This window comes from Hemibagrus wyckioides, linkage group LG22, assembly GCF_019097595.1.
Source record: "Hemibagrus wyckioides isolate EC202008001 linkage group LG22, SWU_Hwy_1.0, whole genome shotgun sequence".
Classification (NCBI taxonomy): domain Eukaryota; kingdom Metazoa; phylum Chordata; class Actinopteri; order Siluriformes; family Bagridae; genus Hemibagrus; species Hemibagrus wyckioides.
In genome coordinates, this window is record NC_080731.1 from 21,490,265 (window position 1) to 21,505,554 (window position 15,290).

The 15,290-nt window shown below is 46.2% G+C and overlaps 1 protein-coding gene across 1 annotated transcript; it reads left to right on the forward strand.

Moving 5' to 3' along the window:
• Positions 1 to 5,377: 5,377 nt before the first annotated feature.
• On the forward strand, positions 5,378 to 14,998 carry lrp13 (low-density lipoprotein receptor related-protein 13). Its single transcript, XM_058375433.1, has 18 exons — positions 5,378 to 5,566; positions 8,073 to 8,234; positions 8,455 to 8,667; positions 8,744 to 8,976; positions 9,062 to 9,191; positions 9,420 to 9,607; positions 9,756 to 9,939; positions 10,311 to 10,520; positions 10,614 to 10,785; positions 10,928 to 11,129; positions 11,228 to 11,392; positions 11,706 to 11,903; positions 11,988 to 12,522; positions 12,666 to 12,785; positions 12,874 to 12,981; positions 13,153 to 13,386; positions 13,757 to 14,213; positions 14,617 to 14,998. The coding sequence occupies exons 1-18, from the start codon at positions 5,455 to 5,457 to the stop codon at positions 14,732 to 14,734; spliced, it is 3,741 nt and encodes a 1,246-aa protein (XP_058231416.1). The 5' UTR covers positions 5,378 to 5,454; the 3' UTR covers positions 14,735 to 14,998.
• The last annotated feature ends 292 nt before the right edge of the window (positions 14,999 to 15,290 follow it).

Genomic DNA, 15,290 nt, shown 5'->3' on the forward strand with positions numbered 1-15,290 from the left:
AATGTTCTTGTCTTAAACTTGCTTTGTTGAAAGCACATGATTAAAGAAAGTGTACAGTGCTGGTTTGACTTTATTTTTAGTGACTTTTCTGAAAAATATATGTAGGCATTAATTTAGGAACAAATCTCATGTGTTACGCTGTCTCACCTGTTTAACTTAACTGTCTGAATACTAAATAACTTACCACTGGAGATATTAAAGCCTATTTTAGTACTACTACTTGTGTGTGTTTTTCCATCAGACTCGATCCCAGAAAAAGCCCAGGGAACCGGTCAGGTCCTTCATCCCTCTGACAGAAGAAGAGAAAGAGGAGGCAAAGAAAGCTAACATCGTTTTTGGTGCTCTCTTGTCCGACCACCTGACGCCCACACAGCCCACAGAGGGCAACGTTGTGGAATCTCCTGCCCCTCTAAAAACCACACCCCCAACAGGAGGCGGAGCCAAACACAGCCCCTGCTGTTTAGTGCTGTTGTGTGTAACATTACTTTATTTCAGTTTAGAAACTTCTAGGCAAAATGTCCACAAGAGACCAGGCCTGCTCCTCTTCTCCATCCCTCCAGAGGAGGAAGTGCAGCAGAAGATGGAGAAAGTCAACACACAGAGGAGAAAAGAACAAAACCAGACTGAGATGCAGAAGGTAGAAAAGAGTTATTTAAAACTCTTTAAGCCAGACTTGATAACAATCTGAAGGAGCTTTCCAGCTGTTCCAGCAGGGAAAGAGGATTACATGACAGATACTCCATTCTGAGCAACTGAGTTTATAAAACTACGACCAACATGCTGCGAAAATGGCGACCTACGAGGTGAAGACTGACTTGGAAGACCAGAGCCAGCGGGATAATGTAAGCATTATGAACTTACCAGAAGGTGAGGAGGCTGTGCCTCATGTCTTATGTCTCAGATTCTCGACCTGTTAAGTTTCCTTCATTGACTGGTGTAAAAGCAGAGATTATGAGAGTCATCGCATTGCCCCGCCTCCCCCAAACAACACAGGCAGGCCATGAACGGTCATTATGAAGACACTGACCGAGTTCGAATCCTTGGGGTGTCCAGGAAATCGTCAGTCATAGTCAACAGAAAAGACATCAGATTTTCGGCAGATTACAATGCGTTCACCAAAAATCGTTGACCATCATTCATGGAGGTTACAAACAAGGCACAAAAAAGGGTTTTCAGACTTTTACGAGGTATCCAGAATGTATCTGACTCCTAGGAATCATTATTTAATGAAGCTTTCCTACTCTTCTAACTGGAATTTTTGTTCAGTTTACTCAAGACCTGTATTCAAAACATTCAGAACAAATTAGCTAGTCTGCTAGCTGCCTTTACCAGGCACACTTCTATTTCTGAACCCTGTGACAAAATACACTATATTGCGAAAAGTATTCACTCACCCATCCAAATAATCAGAATCAGGTGTTCCAATCACTTCCATGGCCACAGGTGTATAAAATCAAGCACCTAGGCATGCAGACTGTTTTTACAAACATTTGTGAAAGAATGGGTCGCTCTCAGGAGCTCAGTGAATTCCAGCGTGGAACTGTGATAGGATGCCACCTGTGCAACAAATCCAGTCGTGAAATTTCCTCGCTCCTAAATATTCCACAGTCAACTGTCAGCTGTATTATAAGAACGTGGAAGTGTTTGGGAACGACAGCAACTCAGCCACGAAGTGGTAGGCCACGTAAACTGACGGAGCGGGGTCAGCGGATGCTGAGGCGCATAGTGCGAAGAGGTCGCCAACTTTCTGCAGTCAATCACTACAGACCTCCAAACTTCATGTGGCCTTCAGATTAGCTGAAGAACAGCGCGCAGAGAGCTTCATGGAATGGGTTTCCATGGCCGAGCAGCTGCATCCAAGCCATACATCACCAAGTGCAATGCAAAGCGTCGGATGCAGTGGTGTAAAGCACGCCGCCACTGGACTCTAGAGCAGTGGAGACGCGTTCTCTGGAGTGACGAATCACGCTTCTCCATCTGGCAATCTGATGGACGAGTCTGGGTTTGGCGGTTGCCAGGAGAACGGTACTTGTCTGACTGCATTGTGCCAAGTGTAAAGTTTGGTGGAGGGGGGATTATGGTGTGGGGTTGTTTTTCAGGAGCTGGGCTTGGCCCCTTAGTTCCAGTGAAAGGAACTCTGAATGCTTCAGCATACCAAGACATTTTGGACAATTCCATGCTCCCAACTTTGTGGGAACAGTTTGGAGCTGGCCCCTTCCTCTTCCAACATGACTGTGCACCAGTGACCAAAGCAAGGTCCATAAAGACATGGATGACAGAGTCTGGTGTGGAGGAACTTGACTGGCCTGCACAGAGTCCTGACCTCAACCCGATAGAACACCTTTGGGATGAATTAGAGCGGAGACTGAGAGCCAGGCCTTCTCGTCCAACATCAGTGTGTGACCTCACAAATGCGCTTCTGGAAGAATGGTCAAAAATTCCCATAAACACACTCCTAAACCTTGTGGACAGCCTTCCCAGAAGAGTTGAAGCTGTTATAGCTGCAAAGGGTGGACCGACGTCATATTGAACCCAATGGATTAGGAATGGGATGTCACTTAAGTTCATATGCGAGTCAAGGCAGGTGAGAGAATACTTTTGGCAATATAGTGTATATATCTCACACTTTTCCTCCTTGTAAATGTGTTGGTGTCAGATCTAATATAACTCAGTTATTTTAGCGCTGTAGTGTACATTATGATGACTCTTTACAGATTATGTTTTTTTCCCAAGGCATTGTTACTTGCCAGTGTGTCCTGTCATAGCTATGCAAAGATCTGATTCCTAAAACAGTATTAAACAGTTTTTGTTCTGAAGTCTGGTTTTGTGGCTGGGCTTAAAATTAAATATATTATTAATATTAATTAATAAATTAATATATAATCTTAATTCAAGTGTTGAAAGACTTAAAATTCTAACAGTAAACAGAGTTGAGTTCTACTGTAAGGTTAACCCTGCCTGGGATAAATGTTTGGAAATGATTTAGATGAAAATATCCATTAGAAACTTAAAAGTAATCAAAAAGTAATCAAATGTAATCAGTTACTTTACTTTTATAAAGTCACTGATAAGTTACACGACTTATTACATTTTAAACAGAGGAACCTGTAATCTGGAACCTATTACATTTCCAAAGTAACCTACCCAACACTGGCTATGACACTGAAGGACATTCAGGACTGGTGAATGACCTGCTCCTAAATGTGCTGAAGACCAAGGAGATGGTGATGGACTAAATTTGATTGAGGCCATAATCATCATGGGCGAGGAGGTTGGAATTGTTGACAACTACAAGTATTTGTGTGTACACTTAAACAACAGACTGGACTGGAGGACCCAGACTGATGCTGTGTACAAGACGAGGATGAGCAGATTCAATTTCCCCGAGGAAGCTCAGATCCTTCAGTGTCTGTAACAAGATGTTGGAGATCTTCTACCAGTCTGTGGTTGTGAGTACCATTTACTGTGTTGTGGACAGCATCAGCGCTAGAGATGCCAGCAGGATTAACAAACTAATTGGCAAAGCTGGATCCATCATTGGACACAAACTGGAGGAAGAGGAGGTCACTGAACAAACTGCTCTTCATCATGGACACTCTGTCTCACTCACTCAGTGGAGCTCATCCTCCAAAAGACTTGTTCAGATTCGGTGTCACAAAGAACGTTACAGGAGATCATTCACACTAATATTGTACAATAGTTCACCTGTGTGTGACAGGTGATAACACTCACACTGCACTACTACAACTATTAACACTATTTTTCTAGACTCTCAAGGGTCCTCATATTTATGATCAACGGCCAGATAGCACGTGTGTACTGTACTGTAATGTAAATACTGACCTAAACATGGTTATATCCACAACAGTGTTCCACATCATATCATTATAGAAGTGTGTGTTTAATTCATGTGTGTAAATGCAGTGTAAAGATGTCGTCCAGTTTATATTGAGTGTGTGTTCATGTCCAGTGAGAGGAATACACGGTGTTAGTTACACCAGGGTCAGTATACTGTGGGTGATGATATGGGTCGTACCTCAGCAGCCAGGTAAAAATGACAGAAGAGGAACTTTACCAGGAGGGCAGGAGTAGGAACTAGTGTGCCTGAGTATAGTGGGAGAAAACAGGAGAAGGTGTTTCTAGATGAAAGCTCAGGAATTCTGGAGATCTCTTGATGGAAGATGGAGCTTGAAGACCTCTGGTTCAACCCCTGTTCTTCTTAAGAGCATCACACGTCCTCATCTAGGGTCAGTTCATGACTTAATATCTGGAGCTAGTAAAGAGAACAAAAGCAAGATCAACAACTTGTCTGTCTATCCATCTTATTGATCTATCATGCAGATTTTCTTATGCATTGTCCAAATCAACAAACACAAACATTACAGATCAAACCTTTCAGCCTTCACTACTGTAGGATACAAATAAACTATGCCAAGGTTAAATGTAATAATAATAATAATAATAATAATAATAATAATAATAATAAAGATCATATTATGTGTTAGTCACGAATCATCAGTATATATACACTAGATATAATCTTATATTTATATATTTATTTATTTATATATATTTATGAGGATTATCCCATGAAGAGGTTTTAGTGCTGCATTCACGGCATGTCTGTATATTAATAGATGCACTTCATGGTTCTGGCCACCAGATGGCACCAAACCTGCACTGAGTTCAGACGCAGCTTTACATCACCCACATATTAGTGTAATGGTCACGAAAACATGGTTCTTGGTTCTGCTCTTATTCATTGTCCACATCAAAAAACGCAAACATTATAGTTCAAGTAACAAGCCTAGGAGCCTTTACTACTGTACTGTAAAATACAAATAATAATAATAATAATAATAATAATAATAATATTAATAGTAATAATAATAAAGTTTATATTACACGAATCAACAGTATATACACCAGATGTAATCTTTTATACTAAACACTAAAGAGATTTTAGTGCTGCATTCACGGTATGTCTGTATATTAGTAGCTGCACTTCATGGTTCTGGCCACCAGATGGCACCAAACCTGCACTGAGTTCAGACGCAGCTTTACATCACCCACATATTAGTGTAATGGTGACTAAAACATGTTAATAAACATTTACAAACGCACGTGAAATATTTTGAAAGTACCTTCAGTGTCTCTGTTAAAGGTAAGCTTACACTATAAAGCTTAAGGTACACTATATACATGCACCTTTTCCAGGTAACAGATGCGCGTGAGTATGTTCAGGTTCTATGCATCACATTTCCCTGTGAAACAGATCAAGTTAAAAAAAAAACAAACAAACAAGAATGTAAGGTTTAAGGAATTAAATGTGCTTTAGAAATCCCCCAAACCTCTGATATTTTCCCCCGGAACTAACCGTTAGAGTAATTATTAACTGAGTTATGACACAATGTCGGTGTGCGCAGGGCGGCTCGTGCGGCCGGGAGCCTATAAATGAGCAGCGCGTGCGCCGGGCCTCCGTTTGCAGCCATGCGGGCGGTGCGGGTGTTGCGGGTGTGGTGGACGCTGAGCATGGCGCTCTGGACTCTGTCTGCACTTCTCCCAGGTCAGATTACAGCCTCAATCCCGGTGTATCTCGCGTGTCCACGTGTCCACGTGTCCATCTTCATGTTAGAAGCTCAGTGTGTGAAGATATCGAATTAAAATGAACGGCGCGTGAGCTGCAGCGCTTCACCCTAACGCCACGTTCAGGACCTGTCCAATCAGGTGGAAGATACTCGAGGGCTTCATTAATTAACTTAATTAATTAGTAGGAAGAAACACAAGGCTTAGTGTTTAGTATTTTAGAAAACACATCATGCATTAGCATGGTTTCTTTCTGATTGCACAGAAAAAGTTTTGTTTTTCTTTGTTTGGTTATCGAGTCTAGAAATAAACCTGTTCTCGTTTTTTAAGTGTTGGGGTTTGAGCAGGACGCAGAGCACGTGAGATCATGGCTGAACTGTGAAAGTCTTTGTGCCTGCTCTTCAATGCTCTGTTCCGAATCACAATCAAGTCTTTCCTTTCACGTGCACTAGAGCTAACCCAAGACTGAGCTGTTTTTGTATGCATTTGTATTTGATGGGTAGTTTTACCCAGAATGCACCACCTCCCTCCTCTGTAATACAGGGTGTGTCGGTCATTGACTTACTGATGTTCATCTACCATGTACCGTTGTCTAGTCTGAAGTGTGTGTGTGTGTGTGTGTGTGTGAAAGACAGAAAGTGCGTCTGAAGTGTGTGTGTGTGAGCGAGTGTCTGGTGTGCGCGTGTGTGTGTGTGCGCGTGTGAGCGAGTGTCTGGCGTGTGAGCGAGTGTCTGGCGTGTGAGCGAGTGTCTGGCGTGTGAGCGAGTGTCTGGCGTGTGTGTGAGCGAGTGTCTGGCGTGTGTGTGAGCGAGTGTCTGGCGTGTGTGCGTGTGTGAGCGAGTGTCTGGCGTGTGTGCGTGTGTGAGCGAGTGTCTGGCGTGTGTGCGTGTGTGAGCGAGTGTCTGGCGTGTGTGCGTGTGTGAGCGAGTGTCTGGCGTGTGTGCGTGTGTGAGCGAGTGTCTGGCGTGTGTGCGTGTGTGAGCGAGTGTCTGGCGTGTGTGCGTGTGTGAGCGAGTGTCTGGCGTGTGTGCGTGTGTGAGCGAGTGTCTGGCGTGTGTGCGTGTGTGAGCGAGTGTCTGGCGTGTGTGCGTGTGTGAGCGAGTGTCTGGCGTGTGTGCGTGTGTGAGCGAGTGTCTGGCGTGTGTGCGTGTGTGAGCGAGTGTCTGGCGTGTGTGCGTGTGTGAGCGAGTGTCTGGCGTGTGTGCGTGTGTGAGCGAGTGTCTGGCGTGTGTGCGTGTGTGAGCGAGTGTCTGGCGTGTGTGCGCGTGTGTGAGCGAGTGTCTGGCGTGTGTGCGTGTGTGAGCGAGTGTCTGGCGTGTGTGAGCGTGTGTGAGCGAGTGTCTGGTGTGTGTGTGAGCGAGTGTCTGGCGTGTGTGTGAGCGAGTGTCTGGCGTGTGTGTGAGCGAGTGTCTGGCGTGTGTGTGAGCGAGTGTCTGGCGTGTGTGTGAGCGAGTGTCTGGCGTGTGTGTGAGCGAGTGTCTGGCGTGTGTGTGAGCGAGTGTCTGGTGTGTGTGTGAGCGAGTGTCTGGTGTGTGTGTGAGCGAGTGTCTGGTGTGTGTGTGAGCGAGTGTCTGGTGTGTGTGTGAGCGAGTGTCTGGTGTGTGTGTGAGCGAGTGTCTGGTGTGTGTGTGAGCGAGTGTCTGGTGTGTGCGTGAGCGAGTGTCTGGTGTGAGCGTGAGCGAGTGTCTGGTGTGCGCGCGAGTGTCTGGTGTGCGCGCGCGTGTGTGTGAGCGAGTGTCTGGTGTGCGCGCGCGTGTGTGTGAGCGAGTGTCTGGTGTGCGCGCGCGTGTGTGTGAGCGAGTGTCTGGTGTGCGCGCGCGTCTGGTGTGCGCGCGCGTCTGGTGAGAGCGAGCGTCTGGTGTGCGGGCGCGCGAGCGAGCGTCTGGTGAGAGCGAGCGTCTGGTGTGCGGGCGCGCGAGCGAGCGTCTGGTGTGCGGGCGCGCGAGCGAGCGTCTGGTGTGCGGGCGCGCGAGCGAGCGTCTGGTGTGCGGGCGCGCGAGCGAGCGTCTGGTGTGCGCGCGCATGTGTGCGCGAGCGTCTGGTGTGCGCGCGCATGTGTGCGCGAGCGTCTGGTGTGCGCGCGCGCGAGCGAGCGTCTGGTGTGCGCGCGCGTCTGGTGTGCGCGTGTGTGTGACTCCAGACGCCCGCTCGCACACGCGCACTCCAGACGCCCGCTCGCACACGCGCACTCCAGACGCCCGCTCGTGTGTGGGTGTGTGTGTGTCTGATAAGGTCTGCAAAGGGCTGGAGTTTTCTTTACAGTTGAACAGTAACTGATTAAACTCGAATAATGAATGAACCTCAGCAGATACACCAGACCTTTGGTGGAGATCATCACCAGGGGCCCTGTCCTTTCAAGTGACCAATTAATTAATATATGCACCTCGTAGTGTTTAAACTACTTTAAATGTTTACCTTGACTTCTCCACCTGCATATGAGCAATCCAGAGTTCCTGATCTTCACATGGTGGTGGTGTTTCTCTCAGTAGGGAGAAGTTTCAGTGCCGAGAAGCCTCTGCACTGTTCGATTGGCACCAGGAGGTGTAAAGACGGCCTGCAGTGTGTACCTTACATCCATGTGTGTGATGGAGAGAAAGACTGTAATGATGGCTCTGATGAAGAGGACTGTGCCACGGAGTGCAGCGTCGGTGAGTCTGGAATGATTCATGGTTAGCGAAGCTTAGCTCACAAACGCATGAAAACACAAAGTGGCTTCAAGAACGTTGTTCAGTTTAACATGATTTCAGTCAGGCCTGGTTTTGGAGTAGCTGCAGGATGGAACACCGGCTCAGATCTCAGTTTTGTTGTAAACATAGTTATGTTAATATGTTAAACATCGTTAATCCTGTGTGTGTGTTTATATCTCAGGGCAGTTCCAGTGTGCTCATGGTATGATGTGTATAGAGAAGAAGCAGTTGTGTGACGGTGTAACACAGTGCCAGGACCGATCAGATGAGGTGGACTGCTTTAACCCGGTTGAGGGCTGCATCCATCGCTGCGATAAAAAGCGCTGCCTCTCTGAACAGTTTATCTGCGACGGAGAAGCTGACTGCGACGACGGCAGCGATGAAGCTGACTGCGGTAACACACCGCTCTTGGTTCTGGTTTTAGAATGTTTCCAGTTCATCCTTTTCAGCTCCTTTTTCTCTCCGTCCAGGCAAGGGGAGCTGCAGCAGTGTAGAATTTCAGTGCCGAAGTGGTCAGTGTGTGTCCATCAGCATGCACTGTGATGGTTCGTCAGACTGTAGAGATCACTCGGATGAGGACGGGTGCATCTCGCAGGTCACATGTGCTGACGATCAGCGACGATGCCAAGACAACCAGCAGTGTGTGCTGCAGGAGTGGCTCTGTGATGGAGAGAATGACTGCAAGGACATGTCAGATGAACAGGTAACCCTCATGTCCACCCTGAGGAACAGAGTGTTGCACATTCACCTTCATGTTTGTCCAGTACTCACCTCCTGTCTGTGTGTAGAACTGTACAGAGTCTGCAGTGCAGTGTGGGGAGTTTCAGTGGCTGTGTGCATCTCAGACTCAGTGCGTTCCTCAGAGCTGGCGCTGTGATGGCACCAGAGACTGCAGAGACCAGAGCGATGAGGCTGGATGTGAGTCAGAACACTCGAGTCAGTCCTCCACCCTGTTTGTCAATCAACTCAGCAATCGAGTCCAAATAGTCTGTGTATTAATATCCTATTATCTTTCATATCAGTTATTGTCATTTCAACTAAATCTGTTTGACTCTTCCTCTGAGTGGTCATGTTACCAGTTTTACAAGCTGACCAAACCCTTCACTCGTCTGAACATTAAGCCATGTTTAACTGTGTGTGTGACAGGTGAACCTGTGTCTTGCCCTCCTGATCAGTTCCAGTGTGACAGTTCAGAGTGTTTGGACCCTTCACTCCTCTGTAACGGTGCTGCTGACTGTGCAGACCAATCTGACGAGGGTGGAGACTGCAAGAGTGACGCATGTTCTGACCAATCACAGTGTGCGCAGAGCTGCTACAGCACACCCAGAGGAACAGTAAGCCTCCTGCTCCGTTTACTCCAAATCAAATTCCTTTACTCTGGACTCTTAATCTTAAAGCTGAGTGTAACTCACTATAGTTGAGTGGTGTTTAATGTCCTGTTTTACCTGTGACTGTAATTTTAATAAGTGTGTTTGTGTGTAGCGCTGCTGGTGCAGGAAAGGCTACGAGCCGGTGGCTGACAGTGCGGAGTGTGTGGATGTGGACGAGTGTGTGAAGACTCCAGATGTGTGTGATCACACCTGTGAAAACTCAGATGGCTCGTACGAGTGCTCCTGTAATCAGGGTTACGTTCTGGACCCTGACGGACACAGCTGTAAGATTACAGGTAAAGAGGAATGTGGGTTGTAATGTGTCAGGAGTCATTTACACACCATTTGCTGTGGACATGCACCACATGCATCACCTGGTACAGTGTCCCTGTGCATTGTGGGGGATTGCAAGCAGATGAATGTACATGAATATCTTCTGAAAAAGGAGTTAGTGGTCAGTTTGTTGAACTGCAGTCTGTTAGATTATCCCCCCCGACATCTTGCAAAGAATTGAGAAGGTAGTTTTTATGCTGATTACTGCAAGGTTTTTAGGCTTGACTGGACAGTTACCCGTTACAAAAAAGCTACTGGACATAAGAGACTATAAAATGTTTCTCTCCCATATACAGGTTTCATGAGCTGTTTTTGTCCTGTTCTGTGGTTTCAGGTGTGGCGTACCTGTTAGCCTCAATACAGTCCGACGTCTTCCTCATCAGCCTCAGGAGCTCAACCCAGAATGTTCTCACCACTGAGAAGCAGCCTGTCCCATCTCTGGATTATGACTGGAAGGAGCAGAAAGTGTATTGGATAAATATGGACGCTGAGGCTGTGATGTGGACTACGCTGGACCAGACGAGTAGAGGAACGCTGATCCAAGGTGTGGTCCAACACCTACGATCAGCAGGACTCCTCTTTTAAACAATTAAAAAGATGTGGTACAGGATTTTTTTTTTTTTTTTTGTCCTTGTAGGAGTCAGGACAGAGTGCGTAGCAGTGGACTGGGTGGGGCGGAACCTGTACTGGACAGACAGAAGGGAAGGACAAATAAATGCTGTGGGGTTGGTTGGTTTTAGGGCGGAGCCTGTGGTCATTGTAGACGGTGTAGACGAACTGAGCTCATTGGCTCTGCTACCTCAAAAAGGGTAAAGTCTTACTATATAATAGAAATAAGCAAATCTAGCACATGTTCTGTCTTATAGTTCTTGTGGGAAATTTTAGAGGAAGTCAGAACAGACAAGATGTTTTTCCTGTCAGTAACATGGTCACTGTATATCCCTGTATCAGCGTGATGTTCTGGTCAGAAATGGGCGATGAAGCTCAGATTGAGAGAGCAGGGATGGACGGCTCAAACAGGCGAGTGTTGGTGCGTCGTTCTCTGCGCTGGCCCGTGGGTTTAGCAGTAGATCTGCTTCAGAACCGGATCTACTGGACCGATGAGAAACTGCACTGTATTGGCTCAGCCACGCTGGATGGAGATGATGTTAAGGTAAATTTCAGACACCTGGAAGTGAGCTGAGCAGTTGCTAGTTTAATATCTGCCTAGCGATGAATTAGTTCTGAGATTCAAACATTTGTATCTTGAAGATCCTGCAACTGATGGAGACTCGCAGTCCATTCTCCTTAGCAGTGTTTGAAGATTTGGTTTACTGGACTGACACAGGCAGAAGAACCATTCAGAAGGCTCAGAAGGTGACTGGAAAGCAGCAACAGGTTCTGCTCAAACGGCTCAGCCAGCCGCTTGGGCTCAAGGTAAGTACTTCTAAGTGACCTCATGGTGCTGTCTTGTTCCTCCACACACAAGTTCAGCTCAGATTTAAGAGGGTTTGGTTGTTTAGTTCCACCACCACACTGAAATCTCACTGGGGTGATGTGATGTAAGCTGCCTGAGTCCTGTAACACTAGAGAAGATGGACGTTGTAAGGTGTTAACCTCATGGAAAGCTAGCTAGTGGATTTAATTATGGAATGCTAGTGAAATGTTTGAGAGGACCAGGCAGTCTGGGAACACTGGGGAATTCCTTGTCAGAAGGTCCCTATAAAACCAGTGTATTGTGTTTAAACAGGTGATGCATGCCCTGCTGCAGCCGAGTGCCGAGAACCCGTGTGTGTTAAAGCGCTGCTCTCACCTGTGTGTCTTGGCACCTGGACAGAGTGCAGTGTGTAAATGTCCTTCTCAACTCCTGCTGGATGATGAACAGACGTGTTCCAAACCAGGAGATGCAACCTTCCTTATGCTCATGTCCAATACTTCAATATCACAGGTGTAAACACACACATTTCATTTTATTGAAATGTATTGTTTTTTTTTTTTAATTTACGTGAATCTGGTTGTATCTGGATTTTAGGTCTTTATGCACAGCAGGAGATCAGGGGTTGGTCTTCAGGACTGGCCACAGCATCAGAGATTTGAGCTTCCTGAAGTGAGGGCAGCTTCAGCGTTGGACCTGGTCCTGAGGGAGCAGATGCTCTACGTCCGTGACGCAGCTGCCGGTTCTTTGGGCCTGTTTAAACTGAAGGAGGCAGTAACCTGGCATGGAACGCTGTTTAAGCTGAGGAAGGGCTCGATAACAGCCATGGCTGTGGATTATATCACACTAAACGTGTTCTGGAGCTCCAGAGATCAACCTGGAGTGTGTGTGACCTCAGCAGATGGAGCACACACTGCCCTGATTGTTGACAAGGGCATGGTGCACTCTGTCACTCTGCACCCTCCAACTGGGCGGCTGTGTTTCAGTAATTCTGAGCTGCGGGGAACAGGAACTCGTCTGGAGTGCACCTACATGGATGGAGGGAACCACACTGTGGTTTGGGACAGAGCCATTAATCCGGTCTCTCTAAGCCTGTCAAATGATGGGACCAGGCTTTACTGGGTTGACACTAGTGAGTGTACTAGACAAGTTTGTATCAGAAAGCATGTTAAAGCAGTGTACCACCTCAGGGTTGCACTGCTGTCATGTTTTCTGCTGGACAAGAGAACATTTATCAGACATTATGTAAGCTAATTTTCTGTGTTCGTGCTGCAGGTCTAGGGCTCATCAACTCTGTTAGAACTGATGGAACTGAACATAAAGTTCTCAGAAGTGAGGAGCCTGTGATCGCGTTCACTTTAGCCAGCAATGTCCTTGTCTGGCTCACAAAGACTGGTACCACGAGCCTTCATGTCTATTCTGCTGATTGAACTAGAAATGTAGTAGTTTGAAGATCAGTCTGACGTTACGGTGTCTTTTCCAGATTCAACAAAGTGCTGGTTCAGTGAGGATCATCAGACAGCGACAATGTGGTTTAAGGTGAAAGAGGAAGTGCTGGACGTCAAGGCTTTCAGCAAATCCAGACAGAACGGTGACTGAGTTCTTTATCTATCTACACCCTGGTTTAATAGCTTTAAATATGGATCTTGTCTGAAGAGGTTTAACCTTTTTGATATAAAACATAAAGGACATCATTATGATCCAAAACTGCTGAACATACCGAAGTGCTGACGTCCCACCCTCTCCTGCTGTGTGTTTCTAGACACTAATTTGTGCTCTAGAGGAAATGGTGGCTGCAGTCAGCTCTGCTTGCCGTTTAATGGTGGGAGGACCTGCCGCTGTGGGCGGGGTTTCATCACCACTACTGAGATGAGCTGTGCCCCCGACCCACAATGCCAACAAGGCACCATGCCGTGTCTCCGTGGAGACCAGTGTGTACGTCTGGAGCAGTTCTGCGACGGCAATCCGGACTGTCCAGATGACTCGGATGAGATCTGTAAGGAAATCTCATGTTGATTGGCTTTCACATTTTATTCAGAACTTTGCCCTAAAATATTCTGAAATTGTTGTTTAAGGTTTTAGATTCCGTTTGATAAGACCTGGATAACCTTCAGGGAAACGCAGAATACATGAATTCAGATTTCTAACAGCAGGGTTTAGTGAACTCCTGATGTCACTTCCTTTTCCTGCCTTATTCTGGGTTCCTCTTTATGGTTTAAGGAAATGTCTAAAAATCGGTACTTGGCCTTCACAAAAGTTGAATTGTTTATTCAACTTGCCTTAATTTTTCTCACCAGCTTTTCATGACTGTTAAATGGTGCTGCTTTCCATTGTGATCCATTTTTTTCCCCTCCTTTTGGTTTTAGGTGTTCAAGATAAATCTGTGGAAGGTGTTGAACCAAAAGTACATACCAACTCCACATCTCCACTTCCACCAGGTCCAAAAGCTTCTGATGGCCCTGTTTTAGTGAAGAACATGGACTCCAGCATTAACGTGTCTCCGAAATCCTCTCATCCGTTTGTTCCTGATGCGGTGGACAGTCCTAAATCTCCCAAGCCTGACTCGAATGACGTGAAGGTGGAAGGTGTGGACTCGGAGTCGTGTGAGGCCAGGATGTGTAGCGGGAACGGCGAGTGTGTGCTGAGGGACGGACAGATGAGCTGCGAGTGTGCACTGGGTTACGGAGGAGAGAGCTGTGAGCTTGAGGTTGGAGGGATGATGCAGGGGCCAGTTCTTTACGCCGCCGTGGGACTGGCTGTGGGGGTCATTGTCCTCGGCGTGATTGTCGGGATCGTACGGAAGAAGAAGGCTGCAAATCGGAGGTAGAGCATGCTACAGATGATGCTATTATCTGCTGAATAAGTCACTTAAGAGTTAATACATGTTCTGAGAGCGTTGCAGGAATAATGAGCAATTTAGTACTTTTATAACGATCAGATCTGTTGCTAGTCACAGCAAAGCTGGTTGTAACAAGCAGCTTATTGGTGCATTTGTGATTTCATGGTTCTTCCCTTTCACTGATGAATCTTTTATTTTTTTTTTTTTAAAGTTGTGTAACCTGACTTTTTACAGGACGTTAGTCACATGGTCCAATGTCCAGTGCAAATAATTACAAATAAAGTTTAGCTTCTCCTTTATCTAATAACAAACACCATTACTCAGAACTCTCTATTACCTTTAATACTGTAAGCATTAACATGCGCGTGTGTGTGTGTGTGTGTGCAGGCAAGCAAGACCGATCGTGAGGGAGACTAGTCTGCGGGATCTGTCGAACAGAGCAGAGACTACACCCACACACCAGAACAGCAGATCGTCAGACCCTGAGAACCCGGAGGTCCGCTAGAGATAAAGACCTCTGGAGTTCAATGCACTTCCCTGCTGATTTTAGTCTCAACTCTGATTTCCTCTCAGCCACAGGATGTGAGGTCATGTCCAGCTTCCTTTGCAGTGTGAAATAAAGTTGCTGCTGTTTGAGCATGGCTTTTGAAAGTTATTTGAGATGAAATTTCCTTGTGACTCCATTGAACAAAAAATAGAGTTAAGGCTAACAGTAAAGATGTGCTTGATTTTGCTGTAAACCAATAGGCAAGGTCCAAAACCCCTTTAACCATGGTGTCCGGCTTTCTTCTGGGAGCCATCTCATCAAAATGACAGTACTGAAAAACACAGCAGGAAATGTTAGCATTTTAAAACACTGTATATCTGAACCCTAGAATAATGCGCACCATCTTCATCCACAGTAATTTCTACAACTTGGAGAATCTGTTCCATTAAGAGCCGTTAGGAAATATTAAGTTAAATACATTTTTAATCAATGAAGTAGACAAAGTGGGCCGTGCATTTCACACCTAGGCCTTCACTGGTGTCCTTCCTGAATTAATCCACCTCTATACCATAAT